Source organism: Aotus nancymaae, unplaced genomic scaffold, assembly GCF_030222135.1.
Source record: "Aotus nancymaae isolate 86718 unplaced genomic scaffold, 86718_ANA_hifiasm-v0.15.2.pri h1tg000032l_0, whole genome shotgun sequence".
Lineage (NCBI taxonomy): Eukaryota > Metazoa > Chordata > Mammalia > Primates > Aotidae > Aotus > Aotus nancymaae.
The window spans coordinates 3,631,187-3,657,504 of NW_026988445.1; the positions used below are offsets into that span (position 1 = coordinate 3,631,187).

Consider the following 26,318-nt stretch of genomic DNA (forward strand, 5'->3'; position numbering starts at 1 on the left):
GATTACATGAGCCACTTTAAAGAGTTGGAACTTTACTGTAAGTGAAACAGGAATCGATTGGTTTTATGCAGGTGAAAGTACTAGGTCAATTTGTGTTCATTACAGGACAATTTGGCTGCTGTGTGGAGAATGCATTTGAGGGGAGAGGGAATTAAGTCAGCAGAACTGGCTAGCAGATCACAGAAGTAATACAGTTGAGACAAAATGGTGGACCCTTCAACAATTTTGACAATAGGAGTGGGAAGAAGTGAAGGAATTGAGAGGAAAAGAGGTAAATAAGCAAGAATTGGAGTTGGATGTAAGATTTGATTTAATGAATAAATTTGAATAAGAACTTGATATAAGATTAGTAAGAGGAGGAGCAAGGGATTATATTGAAGTTCAACTTTGGAAACTTAGTGATACCATGATATGATATAAAGCTTTTTTATTTAAAAAAAAAAAAAAAAGCCGTTAAATGGGCCGGGTGCAGTGGCTCATGCCTGTAATCCCAGCACTTTGGGAGGCCGAGGTGGGCGGATCACGAGGTCAGGAGATGGAGACCATGGCCAACATGGTGAAACCCTGTCTCTACTAAGATATAAAAAATTAGCCAGGCATGATGGTGTGTGTCTGTAGTCCCAGCTACTCAGGAGGCTGAGGCAGGAGTGGTGCATGTCTGTAGTCCCACCTTGCTTGAACCTGGGAGGTGTAGGTTGCAGTGAGCCAAGATCGCACCACTGCACTCCAGCCTGGTGACAGAGCTAGACTCCATCTCAAAAAAAAAAAAAAAAAAAAAAAACCCAGAAGTTAAATGATTTCAATTAGGGACATGTTAAGTTTGAGATGCCTGGGAGTCATCGAAAGTGAAGATGCTTAATAAGCAGTCAGTTATACAGATGCAGAATTCAGTAAAGATTTGACCTAGAAATATGGATTTGGGAGTCATCAGCAAATAGATGGTAATTGAAACATCGGAAGGATGTAATTATCCGGGGAGAATGAAAATAGAACCCTGCAGAACAAAGGTAGTTAAGGAGGAGGGTAAAAGAAAATGAAGCTACAAAGTTGATTGAGAAAATTGACCTGAACAGTAAGACAACAACCATGAGAGTGTGCTGACTCCGAAACTAAGAGCAAACACTGATTGGGAGGGACGGAGCAGTGCCATTTGCAGCTGTGAAGATCCGGCGAGTTGAGGACAGAGAACTTGGTGAAGTGGATGAGAACAGTTCCAGTAGAGTCAGAGAACAAGTGCCTGTTTATGCATAGCACTCCATTTCCTTCTTTTTCTTTCATAAATCAGATCACCTGGGCTGTGAGCATCATATAAAAATTAAGAATATATGAAATTCCAGTAAAGACCTCTTTCTTCCATAAATTACGTGACCTGTAGGAACATTCATTGTGATTTTTTGGAGCTGTTTTGCTCACTTTTTGTTCTCAGCTTGGTTTAATAATGCAGATTGCTTGGTTATAGGTAGATGAAATAACTATTTAAGTTGCTGAAAGATGTTTTTTAAATAAAAATCCGATGAAGCAAAAGTATTTTAATGCACAAGGATTAGTTTTAATTATCCAGAACACCAGAAGCATTATTTCTGTTAAGAAAAAATTTTACTTATATAAATGTGATATTCTTAGGAACTTATTTTTGAATTTCTTTGAAAACAGAAAATGCATCTTTAAAGTTTGAATAGAAAATTTTATCACCTGTAAAATATATGAGTCTGTACATTAGGAGATTATGTGTTATTTGGTGAATAATGACTACGTTGCTATAAACCAAGCTTGTGCAACCCATGGCCCACGGGCCGCATGCAGCCCAGGAGATGGCTTTGAATCCAGACCAAAATAAATTTGTAAACTTTATTAAAACAGTATGAGATATTTTGCAATTTTTTTTTAGCTCATCAGCTATCATTAGTGTTAGTGTATTTTATGTGTGGCCCAAGACCATTCTTTTTCTTCCAGTGTGGCTCAGGGAAGTCAAAGGATTAGATACCCCTGCTATAATCTTATAAAGTCAAGATTTTTTTCTTTTCTTTTTTTGGTGGGGGAATGTGAATAATTAATTCTTTCTTCTTTCTTGCCTTGGTTTAGTTTTTGAGGGACTCTGTTTTCCTCTTTTTTTTTCTCCTGCTTTTCAAGCTTTGAGCTCACAAGTTTGAGACCAGCCTGGGCAACTCAGAAGATTCTATCTGTAAAAAATTTTTTTTAAATTTAGCTGGGCATGGTGCCATGCACCGTAATCCTGGCTACTCGGGAGGCTAAGCCAGAAGGATTGCTTGAGCCCAGGAGGTCAAGGCTGCAGTGAGCCATGATTGTGCCACTGTACTCCAGCCAGGAAGACAGAGTGAGACCCTATCTCAAAACAAAGAAAGTTAAAAAAAGAAAACAATTTTTTTAAAAAAATAAGGAACAGATAGGTTTAGTGAGTTTCCCAAGATGACCATACTTTTATGAGTCAATGTATTGTTTTCAGTATCTTTAGGAAATTGAGGCAGTGTATCCTCACCCCAGTATAACCTGCTATAGGGTAGATTTCTATATAGCATGAATTTGCCCTGAACTCCTGCAAAAGATATTTAGGCCTTAAAAGTAATAAATAATTAAAGTACCCTTGGCAAACTATATCATCTTCACCTATTATCATAATTAATAATTGTGTAGCCCCTTATATTTTGAGAATACACACAGATATGCACACACACACATATATATACATATATATATACACACATATATATACACAGTCATGCATTGCTTAAAGATGGTCTGTATTCTAAGAAAGTGTGGCATTAGGTGATTTTACTGTTTTGTGCCAATATCATAGAGGGCACTTACACAAACCTACATGGTAGAGCCTATTATACACATAGGCTGTATAGTATAGACTATTGCTCCTAGGCTACAAATCTGTACAGCATGTTACTATAGTGAATACTGCAGGCACTTGTAATACAATGGTAAATATTTGTGTATCTAAACATAGAAAAGATACAGTAAAAATATAGTATTATAATTTTATTGTACCACTGTTGTATATGCAGACCAAAAAAATCATGATGTACCTCCTGGCTGTATATTTATCTCATTTGTTTGTCCTGTGAAATAGGTTCTATATCTATTTTATAGATAAGGAATCTGAAGTTCAAAGGAGGTTAGATGCATGGCTGTGGGCACACAGAATCAGGTTATAGAGCTAGAAGGTGAGGCTCCCATTCATCTCTCCACCTGTTCTGCCCCATTTCTGACAGATTGTTACTACAGCTCTTATGACCTGCAGAGTTTACTTTCCAACCTCTGGAAATTCTAGATAAATGATAAAAAAAATATGTGTCTAAAATTGGACAAAAATACCAGCCTCTGACAGAAATTGAATGCAATTAAAGATAACAAAGTATTAATAATAATTGATGGACTTCAACAAGTCTGAGCTTTTGCTGCATTCAGCCTTTTCCCAATTGGCAGGAATCACTAACTCATAGAAGCACTCGGCTCCACATGTTCCTGATTCCTGTATGTTTGCCAGGTGCAACCCGTGAGATCACAGTGACTTTGTGAAACTTCTCAAGAGAATTCAGTCAAATCTAAGAAAAGTTTTCATTCTTTGTCCAACTTATCGGTACCACTTAAGATTCAAATTGTAATAAAGAGATGATTAAAATATTTAAAATACTTTCTATGCAGGTGCCAATGATAAGCTGCCTTTCACTACAAAAATGCAGAGGTTACATCTAAGTGTGCAGAAAGGATATGGTGAGGCTGCTGGGAATTCTGAGTCTAAAAATAGTGCTCAGTAAACACCCATAATAAAAAAAGACTCTTACTGGCAATACAGGTCTATGTCATGAGATTGTGTAAAATTTATATGTGTATCTAGTGCCTGCTATGTGCTTGGTGTTGCTCTTTTCAGTATGTTAACTTATCTGTTATACCAACTCTATAGGGAGGATTCTATTGTTTCCCCCATTTCACAGAAGAAACTGAGGCTAAACAAGTTAAAAAACTCAACCTAAGACACACAATGAATATGTGGTGGAGCCAGGATTCAAACTTAGAGGTCTAGATCCAGCACGTTATTCTGCCACTCCAGTAAAATCAGACAGAAAATTCATAGTGTTTGCAAAATCAAAAAATATCTGCATTAGTTTGTTCTCATGCTACTAATAAAGACATACCTGAGACTTGGCAGTTTTCAAAAGAAAGAGGTTTAATGGACTCACAGATCCACATGGCTGGGGAGGCCTCACAATCATGGCGGAAGGCCAAGGAAGAGCAAAGGGACTTCTTACATGGCAGCAGGCAAGAAAGTGAATGCAGGGGAACCCTCCCTTTATAAAACCATCAAGTCTCATGAGAGTTATATACTATCATGAGAACAGCATGGGAAAGACACCCCCCGACCATGATTCAATTACCTCCCACCAGGTTCCCTCCTATGACATGTAGAAATTATAGGAGCTACAATTCAAGAAAAGATTTGGGTGGGAACACAGCCAAGCCATATTGATACTCAAGCCTTTTGACCCAGTGTTTCCACTTGCAGTAATACTTTGTACACATTCGCAAAGATACAGGTACAAGAATATCCACTGAAGTGTAACTTTTAATAGCTAAAAAAATTAAATCTATCCAAATGTTCACTAATAGGGGAATGATTAAATCATGCCACAGCCATTATCCCTGGGGAGTGCCAGGCAGCTGATGTAAACTATGAGCTGAAATAATGAGTACTGACATGGAAAAAGGATTAAAATTGGATGAGGAAAAAAACTACGTACAAAACAATGTGTGTACTATAAGACTTTATTATTTTTTTTTTTGCAAAATATTGATGGTAATTGAGATGGAAGAGGCAGAAAGTAAGATTAGTGTATACAGATAGAAGAAAAACAATTGATAGCATGTGTGCATAAATACTACTGCTAATTGCTATCGTTGTGGTATGAGATTACAGAGTATGTGTATTTCTAGTGATATATTTATTCATTTAACAGGTATTTATTGGAAATGTGCTACATACTAGGTTCTAGATGCTGAGGATGTATATAGCACTTACATTCTCATTAGAAAAGACAGAAAATTAGTAAGTAAATAGGTGAACATTTGAATTTTGATGCACAAAGCCTATTATTTTATATGAAAAAGGTATTTTTTAAGATAAGGCTGGGCACGGGTGGCTCACGCCTGTAATCTTAGCACTTTGGGAGGCCTAGATAGGTGGATCACCTGAGGTCAGGAGTTCAAGACTAACATGGCCAACATGGTGAAACCCTGTCTCTACCAAAAATACAAAAATTAGGTGGGTGTGGCAGGAGCCTGTAATCCCAGCTACTTGGGAGGAGAATGGCTTGAACCTGGGAGGCAGAGGTTGCAGTGAGCCGAGATCACACCACTGCACTCCAGCCTGGGCGACAGAGCAAGGCTCAGTCTCAAAACAAGAGAAAAAGTATTTTTTAAGATAAAACAAAAAAAGAAGACCATTATCAAAGTAAAGTGGGGGCGGGTTCTGTGAAAGTCCACAGCCCTTCTGTTCATGAAAGATTGGCTGTGAGGTAAGAGGCTGGTGGTAACCAAAATAAAACTGATAGAATAGATCTCATTTTAGCTCCATCAGTTCTGACAGTGCCCCAAGACTTGAGACATGACTTAGGTAAAAAATAGAAAAATAATATAAACTGTAGGAGGGTTTATTTGTAAGTGTGTATGGAATTTGCAGGGAGCCAAATCCGAATGATTGGGTGTTTGTTACCACTGATAGGTACTGTCCTTTCCCAACCTGGGAGTCCTATTCTAACCTGGGAGTCCCCCAAACAGAATTACATGTTTAGTAATGTTATATAGCTAAGCATAGATGGACAGGGTCCTTTATAGGAACAGTAAGTATCTCCAGGATAAATTCCTGTAGATTTAGCACCTTTTTCCCAGCAAGCTTCCCATAAGTTGCCTCAGTGGTTAAGGAAAGCTTGATTTTGCTAGATATCAAGCAATTAGTTCTTGTTAGGACAGGATAAATAGGAAATAAAAGTCCTGTTAAAATAAAAAGTAGATCCCCAAATGTGTATATGTGATTATGTGTGGATAAAAAAGAGTTGATTTGCCATGTACCATCCTCCTATCCGCCTTGGATACTTGAAGTTTCATTTCTGTTTTTGAGTACACACACACACACACACACACACACACACATCTCTGGCTTTCCAAGTATATGTACACATCATATTGTAATATATGTACATATCTATCTCCTCCAATAATTCAGCTAAGTATAAACATTTAGACACTATCAGTTATATTTCCCATGTTGATTTTTTAAAACTAAAATCAAGAGAGCAAAATTAAATACACTAAATAGAGCCATAGTTCTTTGCTTGTGAGGAAAGGGAGAGCCTGTGTTACTTACGAAATGAGTTCAGTGGGTTTGAAACTGAAACCAGAAGTGCTAGAAGAAAATGGAGGAGTTGTTCCATAATAGGGATTATTCCAAGTGATAGCCTAGATTATGAAATTCTGGTTAGTTAAGAGGATTATAAAGGTTCCCACAGGATTGGTCATATTTTATGTTTTAGGACACAAATATACGAACACAGTTTTAAAAGAGGTCAAAGATGTAGATAACATGTATATAACAAAGCACATATATATAACATATATATACATAACATGTATATATATATGCTTTGTTATATACATGCTTAGGACATGGTAAAAATTTTTTCTTTAATTCTCAAAAGAGAACTACATAACAATAAATGCATAAAATCTTGCAGTTTGTAAAGTTCATTAGCTCAGCCATCCTGTTAGGTGTGTACTGTGAAGATGTCTATTCTACAGTTGAGGAGATGGCAGCTCACAGCTTGAGTAACTTCATGGATTCCACAAACATTTATTGAGAAACTGTGCCTAGGGCTTAACTGTTTCCCAACTGGGCCTCAAGGTGGACTTGCCAGTTATTATTCTTTGCATTCCCTGAAAACAGAAACAAAATATTTTGTTGCTAATTTAGGAAAGAGAGAATTCCTAAATGACTAATATGAGGTTGGATACAAAGCTCTTGCACACACCATTTCTGATCTCTGAAAACTAGGTTCACATCTGAGCAAACAGCCTCGCTGTTTTCAGAACCAACCAAGGTCACCTGGGTTCATATTGCAAACTCTTATTCTGCCTTCCTTCTTCTGTTATATCTTGCTGCCTTTTCTACATTAAAATACTTCTTGAAATTAGATACAAATGAAAAAAATACTCAAAATGTTTTTAAAAAGCTAGAGATTGCCTTTTCACAGCATCAGAAATTTCAACAAGATTCCTGTATAAAAAACAAGCACGTCTAGAGCCCCTGAAATATAATTTGATTCATAGAGTTTAAGTGCATAGATTAATTTTAGAGTCATATCTATATAATATAGAATCATGCTATGTACACCCTGCCTAATTTCATCAATTCTCAGACCACCAGTGCTGCAAAAGATTCCTCCACTCTTCTTTTTAAAATCCCAAAATGAAATGTATGGAAGATAAAGCACAGAAAATGGTGATCGGCATGTTGATCACCTTTATCTTTTCTCTGCTTGTATGCTCCAGGTGGGGGAGTTCAGAGCACACGCTGCTGAGTGGACAGCCAACGTTACAGCTGAATTCAAAGAAACCAGGAGGCGACTGAGTGTGGAGATTTATGACAAGTTCCAGCGCGCCACCTCCATCAAGCGGAAGCTCTCGGCAGAACTGGCTGGAAACCACAACCAGGAGCTGACTCCTTGTAGGAGGACCCTGTCAGTGAACCACCTGACCAGCGAGAGGGATGTCTTGCCACCCTTACTGAAGACTGAGAGTATCTATCTGAATGGTTTGACGCCACACTGTGCTGGCGAAGAGATTGCTGTGATTGAGAACATTAAATAGCCCTCTCTTTGAAGAACCTTAGGCATAGCCATAGGTGAGGACTTCTCTATGCTCTTTATGACTGTTGCTGGTAGCATTTTTTAAATTGTGCATGAGCTCAAAGGGGAACAAAATAGATACACCCATCATGGTCATCTACCATCAAGAAAATTTGGAATTCTGAGCCAGCACTTTCTTTCTGATGATGCTTGTTGATTGGTCCACTTTCTTTGATGAGTGGAATGACAAGCAATGTCTGATGCCTTTTTGTGCCCAGACTGTTTTCCTCTCTCTTTCCCTAATGTGCCATAAGGCCTCAGAATGAATTAGAATTGTTTCTGGTAACAATGTAGCTTTGAGGGATCAGTCCTTAACTTTTCAGGGTCTACCTAACTGAGCCTAGATATGGACCATTTATGGATGACATTTTTTTTTTTTTTGTAAATGACAAGAAATTCTTATGCAGCCTTTTACCTAAGAAATTTTCAGTCAGTGCCTTATCTTATGAAGAAACAGAACCTCTCTAGCTAATGTGTGGTTTCTCCTTCCCTGCCCCCACCCCTAGGCTCACCTCTGCAGTCTTTTACCCCAGTTCTCCCGTTTGAATACCATACCTTGCTGGAAACAGTGTGTAAAATGACTGAAGTGATGATGCCCGAAGAAGAAATAGATGCCAAATTAGATGGACATTGAAGCAACACTCAGCGTTGCCTAGCGTTAAAGGCACTGCAGAGAAATGAGGTGCAGAGGTGGCCCCTCTGAGTATTTATTTGACTCAGGTACCAGTGGTACAGATATACACTGTAATTATGACCAGGCTGGTAAAATTGGCTGCTCCCAAACAATCCCCTTTTTTTCCTGGCAGTATTTGGAATTTATCATTTATTAATAACTATACAGTTTTTAAAGTCAGAAAAAGAAAATTTATCTCTCTCTATATAAATGACCTGACAGAAGAAAACTGTTAAAAATGGATATTATTTGAGGTGATTTAAAACACTGGGTGTGAATTATCATTCTGATGGAAAGAAAATAGCAAAATAATGTGTTACAAGTATTTGCTAATAAACAGTATACTGCCAGCTTCTAATGGCTTTTTGATGTATGAAAGGCTTATGTAACTTTCTTTTCCTTGGGTGACTTTTGCCAGAGAGAGGAGGTGGCACAGTGGTGAGTGCAGGGCACAGTCCTCGCCTTCCGTGGGTGTACCTTTGGAGTTGTGACTTGGCTGTGAGGGCAGAAGTTGAAGTTGGGATCACTGTGACTTTGCACATGGAAAAATGCAGATTGCAGGCATAATTCATCTCTGACATTAGAGAAAAAGCTGTTATAGCACAATTTAAATTTTGAGAGTTTGCTGTGTTTTTTTTTTTTTTTTACATAAAAGAGGCTGATTATTCTTTTTAGTTTAATTTTATATCCTGTAATTCTTTGGATGGTTTCAAGATTCAGAAAAAATTCAGCAAATACACCCCGTAAATTGCTACCCTTTCCTTTATTTTCATACTTAGATCTGCTGTACATTGTATATATATAATTTTTAAAATGCAGAAAGAAAATAATTTCCCTAAATATAATTGCAAACTGATTTCTTTTACTTTTTGGTGTGGGGTGGTGGGAGCTGTATCTGAATAAGTGGCATTCAGATTACAGTCTTGAAAAATAAACCCAGAATCTTAAAAAAAAAAAAAAGAATAGATGCTTATTTTCCAAAATTTAAATTTAAGCTAGAAATGTAAATATTCAGTTAACTTGTAAAAGGTACTTTTATAAAGTAAAAAAAAATTCTAACCAAAATTTTAGAAAGTCAGGCTCTTTTAGAAAGAAAGCTACACCCATTTTCTCAAATAACTGTTCCGAAAATTCATATGGTGGAATGCACCATGTATAAACTGTGAATTGTATTGACAAATAAAGTTTGTAATTAAAGTCAGCATTTTCTGAGTCTCCTGCTTGCTGCTGAGAATTTAGATATGATCTAGGTAGGTAGAACTCCAAGTGTTACTTTTCATGCTGAGTTTTTTTTGTTGCCTCTTTATTCAAAATATTTAAGAAATATTTTTGATGCATTGATAGATACTACCCTTGCTAAATACATGCAGACTGTTTTCCTCAGTGGCTAGTCATTAAAACCAAACATACTGAAATTCATATTTGAAATAAGATACTTGAAATCGCACATAGATTCAAGATTGTTTCTATTATATTCCTATCTATTTATGTCATATTTTATCATTGTTAGACCTTGTCTTGACACTGACGTAGACTGAATGCTGAATACGGGTCTCTGAATGTTTTTTTTTTTTGGTAAGAAAAAGACAATTAAGCATCCTGGTGGTACTGAAGTCTAAAGAAGGCAGTTACCAACCAATCTTCTAGGCCTTATAGCACAAGTATTTGGACTACTTACTTGTTCATATCCTACATAAATTTATTGATTCATTCCTAAACAACTTGATGCTCAGGAAGTATTCTAAAACTAGCCCCCAACATTATCCTTAGGATTAGGGGAATTTTTTAAAAGTGTGTATTATATGAACTGAAATCACTTTTTTTTTCTCAAGCTTTATTTTGTTTACTTCTTGTAGGGAGAACCTTGATAAAGATTTTGACAAAATCTGGAATTTTCTAGTGAGTTAATTTTTCCATTAGGCCAGTATAAGAGTGAGTAGTTTTTCCTGGAGAGATGTTTGAAAAAAATTACTAGACCAGAAAGTATCAGGGACTTCTTAATCTATAACCCTAAATGTAGATTCTAGAATATGCTCTCTATCCAACCTTATAGCTACTAAATGTAAAAGTGGTTCTTTTGGAGTTCTTTCAATTTCTTACATAGATCTATATACTATGCTACATAGTTCATGTGATACACCTTGTTTTCCAATAGTATTTAACGCTTGTAATGCAGAAGAAAGTAAAACTTCTGAAGCCAAGAAGGAATTGAATGACGTATATCTTGGCCTTCAAAACAAAAAAAGAAAGAATAGTGTGTAGGGCTTTGTTTATTTCTCAAATTTTTAAGGAACACACGACATTAAAGACCAAATCCATAAGTTCTGTGTCAAAAATAAGGAGAATTGACTCTTACAGCTAAAAGTTCAAAAAGACTTAAGGAAATTTTAGATGGAATACCAAAATGCAAATTTAGACACTCTGAAGATTTGAAATAACTATTTATTTCTAAGAATTAGAGGTCTAGATCAAATTGTCTTTTTTTGTTGTTTTTAATTCTTGCTGGTCTAGTAAAATTGTAACTTCTTATTTGTGATTTGCATTTCTTATTAACATGTAAGTATGACTGTTTTTATATAAACTAAAGGGTTTTTTGAATATTCATAACATTACAATTAATGTGTGATATTTGTTTTAGCATGACTTAAACTTCCTCTCATAGTGAAACTAGCCAGGTGTGCTGGCTCATCCCTATAATCCCCGCATTTTGGGAGGCCGAGGCTGGTGGACCATTAAAGTCAAGAGTTGAAGACCTGCCTGGCCAACATGGTGAAACCCCGTTTCTACTAAAAATACAAAAAAATTAGCCAGGCATGGTGGAACTTGTCTGTAGTCCCAGCTACTCAGGAGGCTGAAGCAGTAGAATCGCTTGAACCCAGGAGGCAGAGGTCACACCAGTGCACTCCATCCTGAGTGACAGAGCAAGACTCTGTCTCAGAAATAAATAAATAGATAAATAAATAAATAAAATGACAAGATAAAATTTTCTCTCATAGTGAAACTGGCCGTGCATATGCTCATGTGTCAGTTCCAAGATAGACTGGAATAACCTGGTTATTTCTGAAAGAAACATTTAAGGGTAACCTATTGTAGTTATCTTAATATGGGGAAAGCTTCGTAAACTCTACTTGCTTTCTTTTTCTTCCAGCCACCCCCACAAGCCTCTCAAAGATTTTTTTCCCTCTTGTTTCATACATGATACCTCCCCAACCATAACTCAGTTACCCCTTCCTGAAAGACAGGGATTGCTTTCAAGGACCAGGAGTTTTTGGTCTTGTTCTTTTTTTTTTTTTTTTTACCTGATTCTGTTCACTAAACCCCAGCTTTTACAATTTCTAATATGCATAAAACCATTTATTGTTTTCCTAGAATTAGCTTTACAAAGAGTTTTCATTGTGTTAGGCTTGTCTCAATTTACAACTATTTTTTCTTTTTTCTGGCATTCCTTTTCAAAGTATTTTTGTACAGTCATCAAAAACTCACTGCCTAGTCGATTCTGCCTATTTTGCACCTTTAGACTTGGATTTCTTGCTCCAGATTCATCAAGCTAACTCACATGAGTATCTTCAATTTTAAAAGGCACCTCATCAGAACCAAGACTCTCATAATCTTTCCTCACCTGGCCTTATTCTAGTGTAATCTATTTCAGTGAATAGCGCGACCATCCATCTGGCTGGGCAAGTCATCCTTGATATCTTCTTCTCTTCCTCAACTCTATCTTCACCTATCACCAAGCTATTGACTTGTAACCTAAATATGTTTTGAATTTGTACATAGCCATTGCCTTAATCCAAGTCAACACCATCTTTTCCTTTCACTCAACTGCTTTTGTATCATTTTCTTCCCATCATTGATGGTAAAGAGTTCTTTTTAAATTTGCAAATTGTCTACAGGCCTTCTTTTAGCCTACTTTATGCCACCACCTCCAGACTCATCTTGTATCCCTCTCTACCTGTCTGAGCTCCAGCTCCACTAGATTTCTCCTTTCTGTCATAAGGTGATATTGATGTGGTCCCTTTACCTGGAATGCTCACTCTCTTTTTACTCCTTAACCTTTTTCACCTAAAAAACTCCTACTCATCCTTCAGAACCCAGCAACACTATCACTTTCTTTAATAAGCCTTCCTTAACACCAATTCAGGTAACTTTGTAAGATGCGCTATAAAACCTTTTTCCTTTCCTTCAGTCTATGATCAGATATTCATAATGATTAATATTTATTATATGTCTGCATCACTAGAATGTAATTCATTTGTTTTAGCTTAATATTTTATTCCCGGATACTAGCAGAGTACATGTAATAAGTGCTCGATAAATACATGATAAATGAATGAATAAAGATAAAAACAGCGATTTGACTGTTGTAAACATCTGAAGTTTTCTTTTGCATAAATAACTCAAATTTTCTTAGCTCCCCATTTATCTGTTTTCTTCCAATGACTTACTAGTAAATGAAATACAAACAGCAGTTATTTCTCTAATTAACTCCTATTCACTGATAAGCTGGAACTAGTTATTGTGTGGTTGTATGCGTGTGTGTGTATGCATATGAATTAAAGCCAATTCTCCCACTAGACAGACTTGAAGTTTATTAGTTATTATATACTCTTGCTACTTATAAGCAAGAAAGTTATTATTTTTATTTGTAAACTTAAACTCACAATAGATACTATCAAGGCTTTTCAATTACAGTTTAATCTTAAAAATTTGTTTAGAAACTAACTTTGAAACATACTTACTAATGCTAGTAAAATGGATGCCTTTTATTAGCAGAAAGCTAAATGCACAATTATTATCCTTGCCAAATAAAATCCAGCTTTTTCATGCTTAAACAAATTTATGAATAGTCTTGGAAGCAATCCATTATTTGGCACATTTGAACAATATTCAATAGAGATATTAATCACTTACCATGGTGTGATTCTAAAATTAATTCATAGAATAAATATTGTGTTTCATTCAGTTGAATCAAAATACCTTGATTTTATATATACTATCCCTTTTTGCACTATACAATTAATAGAGAATAATATGTAGTTTTTTTTTAATCATTCTATCTACTTTGTTTAAAAAACATTTTAGACTTTTAAATAATTTTCACATTAGATTATATGTTTTGGGATTTTTATTGAAAAGTTTAAAACAAGTATCACTAAGTGACATTGTCTGGTCCATATTCAAATTTTATCATTGATCAGGTACTTCAGGATTGGTAAGATACAACATCAAGATAGTGTCAAGATATCTAAATAACTCATTTTGATTCTCAGTCATTTGGGAACAGCATTTAGAATTTATATGTGCATTGAAAAACTTATTCTAATATTGCCAAGGTCTAGATATATAGACAAGTAAATTATCCAAATGTATGAATCTCTTTGCTGATTAAATTATATATGCGAACAAAATATTATCTTGCTCATGGTTTATTAAATCAGCATCTATCAAGACTCTTCAGTGTGCCAATCATTAGTATACTTAGCCAAATCAATATTTGCTGACTAGGAAATGGCAAGCCATGGGTAAGATGATGAAAACAAATAACCAAAATACAAGGCGATAAATATTACAATGAGGTGTGCAAAGGAGTACTAGGAGTGGCACAAGTACTCTGAGGAAGGAAAAACTATCAACTTGAGTTGCAAAAAGGCTTTATGAGCAACTCATGTCTGAGTTAGATCTCGAAAGATCTATAGAATTTCCTTGGATTTAAGATAGAAGGACAAACAAAAGTTTGGCATGATTAGGCACTAGCAAATCGTTTTGTGTGGGCTGCGCAGGGTGTGTGTGTAACGATACTGCAACGTGGTTAAGAACACACAGTGTGAAATCAGTTGGCCTGAGTTAATCCCTCTGCCCTGCCACACCCTAAGCAAGGTTTTTGTTTGTCAACATCCATGTGCCTCATTTTCCTAATATGTAAAATGAGGATGAGTTCCAAATCTTAGGATTATTCTGAGGTTTAAATGAACAAATACATGTAAAATGTTTAGTGCAATTCCTAGAACATTTTAAGGGTTCAATAAATATTTGCTAATGATGATACTAGTACTACAACTAATAATAATCAATCCCATATACATCAGAGGAACTGAGGCTAGAAGAATAGATGGGAGCTGGGTGGTGAAGGTGTTCAGCTGCCGGAGGTTGAGAGGGTCAAGCAGAACAGAGGCAAACTTAAAGTAACAATCAAGCCTCATTCACTTACTGGGAGAACACAGGAGAAAGCCTCCCCAGTGTTCCATATTTCCCCATAGAATGGCACTGGGTGACTGGGTGAGAATCAGACAACCCATAGCACAGGTAGGGGAATCATGTCAGCACTGAGGAGTTCCCAATGAAAGGCTCCTGCCTGTCACAGACTCTGGAGGCTGGGAGTAGAAAGTGGAAGAAAGAAAGGGATAGGAGTTGAAAATTACTGAGTCAAGAGTTAAGAAAAGTGCCTCAACCCAGGCCCCCAATAAGGAGCTTTCCAAATGGAAGCTCCTGGGCCTGAGTTCCTGATTGCAACTCCCTCCAGAAAGTTCCAATGTTTTGGCTGTGCACCACATCTAACGTGGCAAGGCACCTTTTCCCATGAGTCTTGCCAGGCGAATCTTTGAAATTGCCTGTGGTTGGGCCTGAAATATCACACATAGGATTTTGGCCTGCAGCCAGGCTCCTCAAAAGGAACTGTGTTTCTTTCCTGAGAAGTTTAGATTTGGCAGTGAAAAGGCACTTCAAACTTTAAAAGAGGGAGCGATGTGAATAGATTTGTGCTGTAGAACAGTCACTTTGGCAATGGTGTGGAAATCAGTGCTGAGGGGATGTAATGTCTGGCAGGAAGTCAGAGGACCCCTGCATGAGTCCCGGAGTGGGATTTGAGTCTGATACTGGTGCCTTCAACTTGGATTAGGATCATGAGGCTACTAGAAAGGAAGAGAAAGTTTGAGAGTGAAACTGATGTTTTGAAGTTATGATGCCGGTGGGATCACCAAAATGAAAACCCTCCATAGGCAGTTAGGATACGCAAATGAGCTCAGGTCAGGGGGTCCCAGGTAAAGAAACAAATGTAGGCATTGCTGATACTACAAGAGCTTCACATTAATAATGAGATGTTGAAGTTGCTATAGTTAATACTGCTAAAAATAAAATCTTCTAAATATTTACCCAGTCTTGAATGACCCATCTAAGTTAGATGTATTTATTGAAAATCAAAAACAAAATCTCATATGAATTAAATAAGATGATGATCTTAGAACATTTTCAACCTAAACGTTAATCAGGAATTACTGGCTGGCACTATGGTAATTACCGTGTACATTTTCTTTATGGTAAACAGTTTTCATCAGCAAGGCACATATATGTGTGTATTTTTTTTCATCTCTGCCAAACTATTTTGGTTTATTAATCTTAACCAGGACATCTTCTCTTCTTGAAAAAGAGAAACACAACTAACTCATGCGTGAAACTGGAAAAACATCAATGAAATCATGCGTGACAACTCTAGTGGACTCTGTTGCTGCCTAAGCCAGATTGCCTTTACTGAGTTGGAAGCCCTATCATCGGTTGCTCTTAGTGTTAGATGCTAACAGTTTACAGCTGCTTCGTTTTCTGGAGCACATTTCTCTGCCACCTTATTGGGAGGTTACCCAGCTTCAGTCCCACCTCAACATGGGTGACCCACAGCCAATAATTGCCATAAGGTTGACAAAAGGCAGACTTACACCCCAGAGCTCCCTGTGAGGCCAGGCTGAGGCTAGATTCTAGCTGAGACTGCATTTTTGCTTAGAGCCTCCCTCTGCCCTCTCCTGTTGCCTTCACCCTCTTTCTTCAGCATGCACACACCCAAATATCACATGCACCTGAATCTCTGTCTCAGGCTCTGTTTTGAAGATGACTGTAGAAGTCATATATTAGAAGAGAAGGTCAGGTTCAGGGTGAGAGAAATAAACATTTTTTTTAAATACAGAAATACATTTTTAAAAAATACTCAATGTAGGAGTTATCCCATACATTGTAGAATGTTTGGTACTAATAGTGGCCTCTACCCACTAGATTCTAGTAGTACTCTCCAAGACATGGTAGCAAAAAGTGCCTCTGGACACTGCCAAATGTTTCCTGGGTTGAGGGGAAGGAGGCGGGGAATCACATCTAGTTTAGCACCACTGAGCTGAACTATTATACATGTTGTCTAAGGAGTTCAGCAATGTCAACCAAGAGGAAGTTACATGCTCCAGGAATAGAAATAGGTGAGTACTTGATTAAATATATGCAGTTGAGAGATACTCATGAACTAAGGCATGCTGTTAGAGAATTGGTTCAGATCAAAAATTTGTTCAAATCAAGAGAATGAGATCGACAAAGGAAGCTAGCTACGTTGCCTGCAGTTTCATTGAGTTGGCTTGACTCAATTCAAGGGCTAAACAGAGAGCTTCCTTGATTATGTTCAGATTGAATGAAATTAAAGCCTTTTCTTGTATTGTGGTCCAAAATTACATTGCCTCATCCATGGGCAACCGTTATAACCAAGGGAAGTGGTCAGATAGTAAGCAGTTCCATCTGCTATGTTTGCGTTTTGGAGTTAAACAGCCTAGGAATAAACTTTTCTTTAAACCCTTTTACCCAAAGTATCATGTAATTCCTCTTTGAGCCTTTCTACATGTGTTATCTGAAGAAGCCTGCTGCAATGGTGTAGTCTCCTTATAAAGGTCTTAATCTCATCTGAATTCAAGTAACAATTTTCCTCAGCAAAATGAGGCTCTTTGAGTTTCAGAAGGGAAAGAAATAATACATTTCCTATTAATTTGTAAATTCTCTCCCCATGGCAAAGCTGAATTATAAAGGCTTAACATTTGCAGCATGATAATTTCTTACAACCAGCTATGGAACATGACCGACATTAAAATGAAGGACATACATTTTCCTGAATTATTATGGCAATGGGTTGTAACAGAAAAATATCTATTTAATCAGATACTGATAAATTTCTGCCGATTAGGTGTAGCAATGCCCTCTGCATATTGCAGGAAATGCACTGAAAATAAAAGATTGGGAATGTTTTTGACTTCTATGTCCTACTGAACCAAGTGCATGTGGGCTTTCCCAGATTTCTCTAAACTGACCACTTTGAAATTTTTACTTAACTAGGTGAATCTGATCTCTTGTTGAAGTTACTGTGAACTATCAAAATTCTCTATGATAGCCGTTCCCAAAAATATTTAGGGAAACATTTTTTTTTTAATGTGGAAAATTCTGCTTTTTATTTATTTTTTTAATTGCATTTTAGGTTTTGGGGTACATGTGAAGAACATGCAAGATTGTTGCATAGGTACACACGTGGCAGTGTGATTTGCTGCCTTCCTCCCCTTCACCTATATCTGGCATTTCTCCCCATGCTATCTCTCCCCAACTCCCCACCCCCGACTGTCCCTCCCCTATTTCCCCCCAACAGACCCCAGTATGTAGTGCTCCCCTCCCTGTGTCCATGTGTTCTCATTGTTCAACACCCACCTATGAGTGAGAACATGCGGTATTTGATTTTGTGGTCTTGTGTCAGTTTGCTGAGAATGATGGTTTCCAGGTTCATCCATGTCCTACAAAGGATGCGAACTCATCGTTTTTGATGGCTGCATAATATTCCATGGTGTATATGTGCCACATTTTCCCTGTCCAGTCTATCATCGATGGGCATTTGGGTTGAAAACATTATTTTTTAAGATTCTTTGGGGAAAGAATGTTTTGTGGTAAAAACAATTTGGAATACACTGTTTCCTATACCTAAACAACTAACACCAACAGGTTTTAAAGGCTTTGAGAAGTTCTACAGTAAATAATCTGTATTAGTTAATAGTACAGTATTACCCTAAAACATGGCATAATACTTGGAAACTTAGACATCTGTTATCGCACAAAGATTCAAAGGATCAGGACTGGGAATGACTTAGCTGGATATCCTGGCTTAGGGTCTTCATGTGGTTATAGTCAAGCTGTTGGCCAGGTCTGCAATCATATAAAGGCTTAAAAGGGGACAGGAAGATCTAATTCAAAAATGGCTTACTCACATGGCTGTTGGCAAGAGGGCTCAGTTCTTTACCATGTGCGGCTCTCCACAGTACTGCCTGAGTGTCCTCATAACATGGCAGCTGGCTTCCCACAGGTAAGTGATCTGAGAAAGAGAGAGCAAGCAGGAAACCAGAGTGCTTTTTATGATCCAGTTTGTGAAGTCATACATATTCACTTCCACTCTTACTCTATTCATTAAAAGTGAATCATTAAGTCAAGCTTATACTCGAAGAGCAGGTAAGTAGGAAGTACACATATACACAGATCTGTTAGACATGAACACTCTTGATTAAAACAATTAAACCTCATTCTACAATCAAGAAAATCACATTTGGTTTCAGTTGTAAGTTCAAGCTCTTGATAACATGAGCTAATAAAATAATTTTGGGGTAGACTATTACTCTCAGATAATTCATAACCCATCCTACATAGTTAAATGTAAATCTTGCAAAAGCAAAGGAAAACTGGTTATTAGAGGTATAGGTTACATTGGTTCTCAGAGGGAAAATGCATTCTATGTCGCTGAACATTTAAGCATGCCTTTATTACATATCATATATATATATATATATATATATATATATATACTTTATCCTCAGAAAACATTTCTGCGTATGAGTGATAGCTTTAACAAGTGTCACAATTCCTTTTTGCCCAAGGTAAATAACAAGTGGTGTGTCAATGGCCATATGAGACTGGGAAGAAATTGGTATGCACCTTAAGGATCAAGTCTGTCAAATCTATTATAGATGCAAATATTGTATGTCACTCTTTTCCAGCTTTCAGGCAAGTATGTCACAATGGCTCTTAGCAGAAAAGAAGATCAAGAATGACTAACTTAGTTTTTGTCTGGATCAGTTTGCTCAGTTGGGCAGAGTAGAGTAGTGATGACTGAAAATGCTCCCAGTTGCCGGAGAGTTGCCTTCTGTTTCATAGGTGCACTCTAGAGTTCCTCGCTAGTCATTTTTCAGATGTTGGCTTAGAATAATTAAGAAATTATGTGAGGGAATATAGATAGCTCAATAAAAACTACATACCAAAACAAGTCACAACTGTGGCTAAAACAGAGGCATTAATTTTATATATTACTTATACTTGAAAGAGTCGATAAATTCATCACCCCATATTTTAATGTGTCTAATGTACCACCTTATACCAAAAATGTAAACAGACAATTACTGCAAGCTCTCAGAAGGTATCCCAGAACCCCAGATTTTCATTTATTTGAACACAAATACCGGTTTTTGTTAATGGATGTCACACATTAAGCTTTAAGTCTAATATCATTTTTGAAATAACATACACCCAGTTTTAAATGGAATTTCTTTAAGATATATACAAAAATAATACAAGATTGCAAATGGTATATGCCATCAGAGTTATGAAGAAACCACTAGGTTTGGAAGAGGTAAGAGTTCATTCATCTCAAGGTTTCCAGAAGCTTTATGAGGAGCTAATATGAGAGATGTAGCCAGCAAAGGTAATGGGATTTTGACATAAAAGAGAAAGTGAATGTTTGTGGAGTATTTTACTTCCCAGGTTTTTCTTCTCTCACTTCCATGGGTCATCATATCAGATTATGTTTATCTCCTTACTAGTGGATAAAGGTCAAATTTGGGGTTCTCTGAGAATCAGATATGAAAACAGGGATAGATATGCAAGATATTTATTTGAGAAAATACTTATATTAGTTTCTCAAGGTTCCCACAACAAAATATGACAAACTAGTGGCCTAAAACAACAGACATTTATCCTCTCACATTTCTGGGGTCTGGAAGTCTTAGATTAAGGTATTAGCAGGGCCATGCTCCCTCCAGGGCTCCAGGGGGAGGATTCTTCTTTGTCTTTTCCAGGTTCCAGTAGCCCCAGGCATTCATTTTTGATTTGTGGTATTGTAGCACCAATCTCTGCCTCTGTGTTCATGTGGACTTCTCTCTGTGTTTTTCATATTTTTTAATTAATTATTTATTTTTATTTATTTATTTTTCAATTTTACTTGAAGTTAAAATTGGGATACATGTGCTCAACATGCAGGTTTGTTACATAGGTATATATGTGCCAAGGTGGTTTGTTGCACCTATCAACCCCTAGATTTTAAGCCCCACATGCATTAGGTATTTGTCCTAATGCTTTTCCTCCCCTTTCCCTTCCAGTGGGGGATGTTCCCCTCCCGTGTCCACGTGTTCTCATTGTTCAGCTCCCACTTATGAGTGAGAACATGTGGTGTTTGGTCCTACTGGATGAAGGGCCCACCCTAATGACCACATCTTAATTTGATTGTATGTACAAAGACCCAATTTCCAAATAAGGTCATATTCACAGGTAGGAGTTAGAACTTGAAAATATATCGAAATTGAAAGGACACGACTCAAACCTTTATTCCTGAAGGCACCAAATCCTTGATAATTATATCCATCTTACACTGGGTTTTGCTCATGTCCATTTACAGTCACATTGGGTGAGTACCAAGAGACACATAACTGAATCACTTGGGTTCCAAACACATCAATCTATTCCTCCACAGTGTAAAAGTTCTCCTGGTGATTATGGTCAATTATCCTTGCTAAAATAGTGTCTCTTGTTCTCATATGCTGAACATTGGACACAGAGTTCAAAGTGCACTGACACCAACCAAAGCTTGTAGTCCAACAGGACCCTTGTGTGCCTTGTAAGGGCATGCCTCCCTTCCCGTCCATGGGGACCAGGATATACTACCTTGCAGAGCTCAGATACAGGAAGCAGAACACTTCCCAATCAGTCATTGTAAACGATGGAAACTGAAATCACATCTCCCATCCCTTGGTTCCCAGACACAAGTATCCTTCGTACTGGGGACACCATATAGAGAGGCTTTGATTTAATGGATGTGCTGCATCCCAAAAAATAACATCTCATTTTTGAAAATTAGTTCCCCAAAAGCTGGTGTGTTGGCTGTATTTTCAATCATTGTTTCAACTCTTATAAGACCAGCTGTTTCTGAATGGTCTGGCACGTTATACAAGTTGATGTCATGGGCATGAGCCCACTCCCACCCGCTTGTCACTGGGAGGTGGGTTCCTTGCTCAAATATTATGTTGTGTAATATCTCATGCCTGTGGATCTGGCATTCTGTAAGTCCCTGGATAGTGGTGCTTGCTGAGGTTTTGTAAGCAGAATGGTAAACCTGTACTCAGAGTAGTTATCTATTCCTGTGAGGACAAACTGCTGGCATTTCAGTGATGGGATGGAAGGGGCTCAATGTAGTCAACTTATAACCAAGTGGCCAGTTGGTCTTCTTGACGAATAGTGCCATATTGGGAGTTCAATGCTGGTCGCTGCTGCTGGCATCTTAGACATTCAGAAGCAGCACTAGCTAGATTGGCTTTTAAAAGTGTGAGTCCCCAAACCAAAGCTGTCACTGTAGAAATCTTGCATTGAGCAGGATTGGTCAATGGTCCCACTATGCCTACCATGCTCAGCCGCTGCCTAGAGGCAGTTCTGCAGAAGCACAGCTTAGTATGAACAATGTAGTAGAGCTAAAGGCTCATAAGCTAAAAGGGACTCAACAACTATATATCAAATGGCAAGTTTTCTTGATGGGAGATCTGAATGGGGCACTTCTGTGACTGCCACAATGACTTTATGCCACATGGCCTGTGGGTAGTAGGGAGAGGACAAGAGGACAAGCCAGAATAAAGATAGCAGATGGTTCCTTGCTTTTTGGTTTTGCTGGTGAACACCAATACTTGGAGCACCATATCTCAGCACTAACAACCTTTTCCCACCCTGTTCCCAGCTAGAGGTTGCTTACTTCAACAGCCTCTGCTGGCCTGAGAGACTTTCTGGAATTTGTAATATTTTCATTTTTCCAGACTTCCAATGATTGACTGAGTTGAATGTATTTAAAAGGCCATGTGTACCTCCATTCTTAGACAAACCCAGAACTCTCCTACTTTTATTCTGACCTGGCCTTACTCCTGATCCCACGGAGACTCATATCTACCATCTATGACTAAAAGCATATTTGTGCCACAGTAATTTGTTATGGCTTGAAGGAGAAAGTGAGTGATAAAAATGTAAGGGGAAGCTACAGTTATGTTGTGGACACTCTGAGGCTGAGGTTCTTTGGCTTTCATTCTATTTATAAAGTCATGGAATTTTAATAATGGTTTCAGTGAAAAAAAGATTGTACCACAGGCAAGAAATTATCATTGCACCTCACTGTAGAGGTAAAATAGGAATGATGTTTCCCACTCTTTAAAAGAATATTAAGTATGAAATAAAATGTGCATCCTTTTATTATTTACTATTTTTTTAAAGGGCATCAGGGTAAATAACTCTGTGTTATTCTGTGCAGGGTTTTGCTTCTGCTGCCAAGAATCATCTCTGCAGGTACACCTCAGTTCTGTTGTCCAATTTCAGGAAAAGAATTGCTTACCTTCTGATCCCAAGGAATTAGATTATTAGGTAAGAAAAACCATTAAACATATCAGGACTGACCAAAAGGCAAAGAAGGCTCTGGCATAGCCTACGGGTGATGCTGAACATAAACCAAAGGTACAGGTAATCTTCCATTATGCTTTAAACTAATCTATATGTCTAATGTCTTTGAAACTAGATTAGATGCAATCATCTCAAATAAGTTGGTATAATTACAGCATATTCAGTTACATCTATTCAGAAGCCATACTTTTTCTTTGATCAATTAAAGTTAGTAAAGGGAGATGTTAATTAGTGCCAGCCCTTTGAGAATGAAGAATATGAAGATTGATACAGCCTAGAATATTAGGTTTCAAATATCTCATTTGCCCCAAAGTATTTTTCCCATTGGTCTTCTAAAGGACCTGTCTCTTGAAAATCCAATTAGAAGTAAAACGTATTTTTTTAAAGAGACATAAATATTACTCCAGTGTTTAGAAAGTCATCTCACTTCCGGGATATTATCCCAAGGAAATAATTTTAAGAAAGAAAAAAGTGTTCAAATACAAAAATGTTTTAGGAGTGTAGATATGTAACCAAATTATCCAATCATCATTAGATAACAAGAGCTAACAGGGGCACCATGATTAGTAAGAACTTGAAGTTGTTGGGGTCTTTTCCTTAACCTCTGGCAAATGTTCATCTCACAGGTATTTCTTGGCATCTTCAGAGGTGTCTTTCATTTTCCCACAAACAGTGGATGTTGCTTCTGCACTCCCTAGGCACTGCTATCTCCCATTTCCCATTAGATGCTATTGCCGTTATGAAACACACCATGTCTGTGAGTCTCCATGGTTTAAGCCACTGTTGATTGTAAAATGATGGTAAATGTCCCAAAGCAATTTTGCCTTGTGACCTTAATACTTTACTGAGAAACTGAGTAAAAACAAAATTGTATTAGTTTTTACTTGTAGCCCTTTGCCTCTCAAATACATAAATGAGTCTACATGCTGGACTGGGTATATATAGATTTAAATGGCTGAACTGAAAGTCAATGTTTCTGATTCTGGAATTTTGTTGCTGTGCTAAAATCTAAAATCATCATGTTGTGCCTCCCTTCCAGCACTTCCTTTCCAGACAGGCTTTTGTTGGGCACAGAACATCAGTTAGCAAGACATGTCTAGAGCTATCTAAATTTCAGCTGAGGCTCAAAGTTTAATCTCTGCTACATTTGTATTACCAAAACTAAAATCAAACCTAGTTATCAGTAAATTATAAGAGAAAAGTGCAATCAAATATGAATATTAAAAAGTTAAATGTTAAATCATTACAAATATATGAGAAATACATAAAACTGTATAGACTCTCATATTAAATATAAAAATATGATACTCTATATGTTTTTATATGGCTGATTATAGAGTGATATGTCAAGGTGAAAGGTTACAGAGTGTATGTATATCATTGTATGGTGTATATATATATTTTTAAATCATTATTTAGCAATCACAACTCATATACACAGAGATTATAGTAATAAGCTTATCTGAAAAAATAACATATTAAAACTATACAGTTCCTTCAAATTATGGTAAGGAGCGGAGAGAAACATGTATAGTAACCCACTGACACAGCACAATGAAAGTCCTGCAAAATCCCAAGGGAAAGGGAAAGCGATTTTCCTGTGAAATTCTGTCAGATACTGAAAGTAATTCAGGAATCTTAACTATAAGGGAGATGATTTGTTCATGGAAGGAGGGCACTGAGGGTACCTTAGTCCCTTTGTCATTTTGCTTTGAGCTGACCTGAACTGTAATATTTGTTTCTTCCTAGAGTGTCATAAGGGGCCTTACCCAGAAGCTAAAGAAAATTTCTAAAATTACATTGTATCGTATGCTTGGTGTGAACTCTAAACTCTCAGAGTTTCTCAATGCTTTGATTTTTCTTTTAAAAACCTGTGTGCTCATTACATCTGTACAGCATGTCAAAATTATGTAATTATAATTAATAAATGACATGAGAGCAACCAAAAAAGTCTGACTTAAGTCACACTCTCCAATAAATGTTCAGATAGGAATAAGAGGCCAATCCCTAGTAATATCTCTAATTAACTGCAACAACTCAGTTTTGTTCTTTGAGTTCCAGAGTTGCAACACATTCTTATACATTTTTGAAATCTGAGGATGTAAAATTGGTCCAAGACTGTTGAATCGAGAGTTAGCAAGCTGAACATAAGTACAGTGATTAAATGTTAATAATCCTATCTTAAAGTGAAAGGAGATGTGCCTATTAGAATGCTCTGGAATGAGCCTTAAGAGCTTACTAATGACCCCTCAAACCTCACCTAAAGAACAGAACCAAGATTGATTGGGTTTCCTGACTATACTCCATGGATCACTGGGAATAAGAGATGTTTATATTTAAGGTCTACAGAAAAGAAGGGAAGAGGCTTGTAGACAATATTGGTCTACTGATATATGTTCCTTGATCAACTGAGATGGAAATATCTTTTAATTACTTACAGAAGATATGTTTTCTTTCATTGGGAATTTGTATGTGATTTATTTAACACATTTTCTTTGAGTATTGAATTATAATTCCTCAAAGACAGCATCTTTTTTTTTTCACTTTCATTATCCATTATGCCCAATGGCTTAAGCTGTTTACATATGGCGTGTATATCTGTGTGTGTGTGGAGGGGGATTGGGGTGAGAGGGAGCTAAGTCAGGGAGGAAAGGAGAAACCAGTCTAGCAATGTGTCAGAGAAAGGTCGTGACATGAGTTTGTAATTTTTATTAGAGCTGAGATGCTTTGGAAGGGATCTGCACTAGGGTACCATGTCCTCAAATGCCCACTGGGTTGAATTTTTCCTAAAGTTTACCAACGGTATCAGATTCTACAGGTCAAATTCAGCCATATCCTGGGTATCTGCAGACAGTCTTGCCTCTCCACATCCAGGATTATTTTCTTATCATTATAATAGCTATGATCGTCATCACAACAACCGTTCAATGCCTAAAATGCACAAAGAGTACCACATACCAGAGCCAGGTCTGTCAGACTATAACGAGGCTGGTTTTCCCACTTTGCTAAGCTGCATCCCTGAAAGCCCTATGGCCTGTATTCACACAGTTCCCATGGTAAATTACAGTCTCAGTGGTTGTCAGCAATACTTTTCTTATAAAAATGCTTCAGGGAATTTGTCCATGAGAAACACCAGCTGCTTCCTAAGCCAAGATTTCTGCTCTTTCAGAAAACCATTGACTGATTTGGGAGGG

General features: G+C 37.2%; 1 protein-coding gene across 5 annotated transcripts in view; it reads left to right on the forward strand.

Annotated features, from left to right (window-relative positions):
• KCNK2 (potassium two pore domain channel subfamily K member 2) overlaps positions 1–9,795 on the forward strand; it is a 221,636-nt gene extending 211,841 nt beyond the window's left edge. For 4 of the 5 annotated variants that reach the window (XM_012459651.2, XM_012459653.2, XM_012459652.2 and 1 more), the window contains one exon: positions 7,570–9,795. In XM_012459651.2, the coding sequence (XP_012315074.1) occupies positions 7,570–7,887 (318 nt within the window). In that variant the 3' untranslated portion in view covers positions 7,888–9,795. The remainder of the gene's footprint in view (positions 1–7,569) is intronic. The other variant, XM_012459649.2, reaches the window with a different exon arrangement.
• Positions 9,796–26,318: the final 16,523 nt, after the last annotated feature.